At 50.1% G+C, this 2,122-nt stretch overlaps 1 protein-coding gene across 1 annotated transcript; it reads right to left on the bottom strand.

The window, feature by feature from the left end:
* Positions 1-466: 466 nt before the first annotated feature.
* On the bottom strand, positions 467-1,825 carry EDB91DRAFT_1353021 (uncharacterized protein; the record flags this gene model as incomplete). The annotated part of the gene is made up of 3 exons (XM_041326170.1): positions 467-1,474; positions 1,527-1,674; positions 1,740-1,825. 3 exons carry the CDS (start codon positions 1,823-1,825, stop codon positions 467-469), a joined length of 1,242 nt encoding a protein of 413 aa, XP_041168211.1.
* Between the last annotated feature and the right edge of the window lie 297 nt (positions 1,826-2,122).

The following is a 2,122-nucleotide window of genomic DNA, read 5'->3' as shown; positions in this document are numbered from 1 at the left end:
TGCTGGAGCTCAGGAGGCCATGGTAGGAGGGGTGGGAGATGAACTTGGCCCTGCAAGCAACACATGCCAAATTTTGGATTACGTGCAGAGGAGTTGGTGAGTCTTTCAGTTGCAAAGTGGCAGGCATGACAGTTGGGACACTCTACAGTGAGAGGACCAAGAGTGTGATGATTGATAGGCTCTGCATATGGTTGACCTCCAGGAGGAACAGGAGCATTATGAGGTGGTTGTTGAATAGGAATAGGAATGTTCTGTGGTGGTTGCTGGTGGTGGTTGCTCATCCTCTGGATTTTCCTGTTGACGACGTTCATGCTCCTGAGCTCTCCTTCTCTCCTCATCCTGAGTCATGCTGCTCCTGTGATCCTGGTATTGTGATAGTCCTGCCAAGCATCCTCCATACGTGCCTCATATGCAAGCCTGCGTTGCTCTGCCTGAAGATGACGCTCATGCTCCTGCTGAGTCTATTTCAATGATGACGTGCTTCCTCTTCCTGTGCTCGCAAGAGTGCTTGTTGTTGGGCTTGCAAAATCTGTGCTTGCCTATGCATCTCTTGAGCCTGACGATCCTGCAACTGTTGCTGAAGCTGTTGCCGCTGGTGAGCCTCCTGTGCTTGTTGCTGCTGGTGAGCCTCCTGCTTGCGCTGCAACTGTTCACGAAGCTGTTGCTGCTGATGAGCCTGCTGTGCTTGTCGCTGCAACTGTTCACGAAGCTGTTGCTGACGATGAGCCTCCTGTGCTTCTCGCTGTATCATTTCCTCCCTGAGTTGGCGAAGATATGGATCTTCTATATCTTCAACCTGATTTTGCAAGATTTGCAAATGGTGATGAAACTGGACGTTAAACTGAGCGTAATCAGGTTGAGGTTGAGGTTGAGGAGGAAGAGGGTGAGGAGGAAGAGGTTGAGGTTGAGGTTGAGGAGGATTGGGAGGATTAAAAGGAGCAGGAGGCAGATCAGGAGGTGGTGGATTGGGGGCAGGACCTCGTCTATTATGTCTTTGCCTTCGACGTTGCTCATGAAGTCGATTGAAATTTTCCATGAGATCGAAGTTACGGTCGACACGTACTCCCTGAGCACCAGGCTCATGAGGAATTGGATGGGCATTCTGCATGTTTTGAGGGCGAGCTGCACCCTCATAATATACAGCACCATACATCGGCATTTGAGCTGCAGGGTAGACAGGAGCAGGAGCTGGGGCAGGGACAGGAGCAGGAGCTGGGGCAGGGACAGGAACAGGAGCAGGAGCAGGAGCAGGAGGGAGGTGATAGCCACCAAATCCTGGAGGATAGACAGGGATGGGAGGAGGAGGACCAGGAGGAAAATAGCCAAAGCCTGGAGCAGGTGGGGGTGGTAGTGGGTGATGAGCACGCCACTGACGATGCGCCTCATGACGCTCAATTGCATTTCGTGGAATTCCAGGAAATCTCTGCACAGGGATCTGAGCATGATTTAAATTTCCTAGCATATGAGGAATATTCTGAATAGGATATGTCAGCAACAGTCAAAGTTTTCAATCAAAATACACATACCATATGGGGAGCATCTGGTGCTACAGGGGCAGGATCATTTTGCGGTACACGTCGTGCAGGAGGCGAGCCAAGATTACGTTGATTTCTCTCAGCATGACGTGCAGCAGACTGGGCTCGTTGAGGGGAAGTAGGTGGAGTGGAAGGAAGCCTAAGGGGAAATTGATTAGCAGAACTCGATAAAAATTAATAAATGATATACGAACATGGCAGTACGTAGCAACAAAATCGAAAAATGAGGCAAAATCTGGCAATGGACAGGATAGAAACACCACTGCAGCACAATTAGTTGAGGAAGACATGAGAGATACATTACGTACATAGGTTCGGAATCCAACAAAGTGGGTGTGTGTGGGGTGGTCGAAGAAGTCTGAGCCTCCGAGGTCAGGATCGCAGTCAGGAAATCGACGTATGACAGTGCTGAAGACAACAAAAATGCTGTCCGAGATATTATCCCAGGGGATAGGAAGGCAACTGTGAGCAACTGCCAGATAGAACACCCAGCAGTCAGACTCAACGCAAAAAAGCGTCCCGCCAACCAAATCTCTGCACTGTAGTGCTATCAGAGGTCCCAGCAAAAGCTGATAGCAACCGGCAAA

This window comes from Suillus paluster (assembly GCF_016628075.1).
Source record: "Suillus paluster strain FC165 chromosome Unknown EDB91scaffold_843, whole genome shotgun sequence".
Lineage (NCBI taxonomy): Eukaryota > Fungi > Basidiomycota > Agaricomycetes > Boletales > Suillaceae > Suillus > Suillus paluster.
Note: the sequence above shows the minus strand (reverse complement) of the source record. Positions and strands in the feature narration are given on the sequence as shown.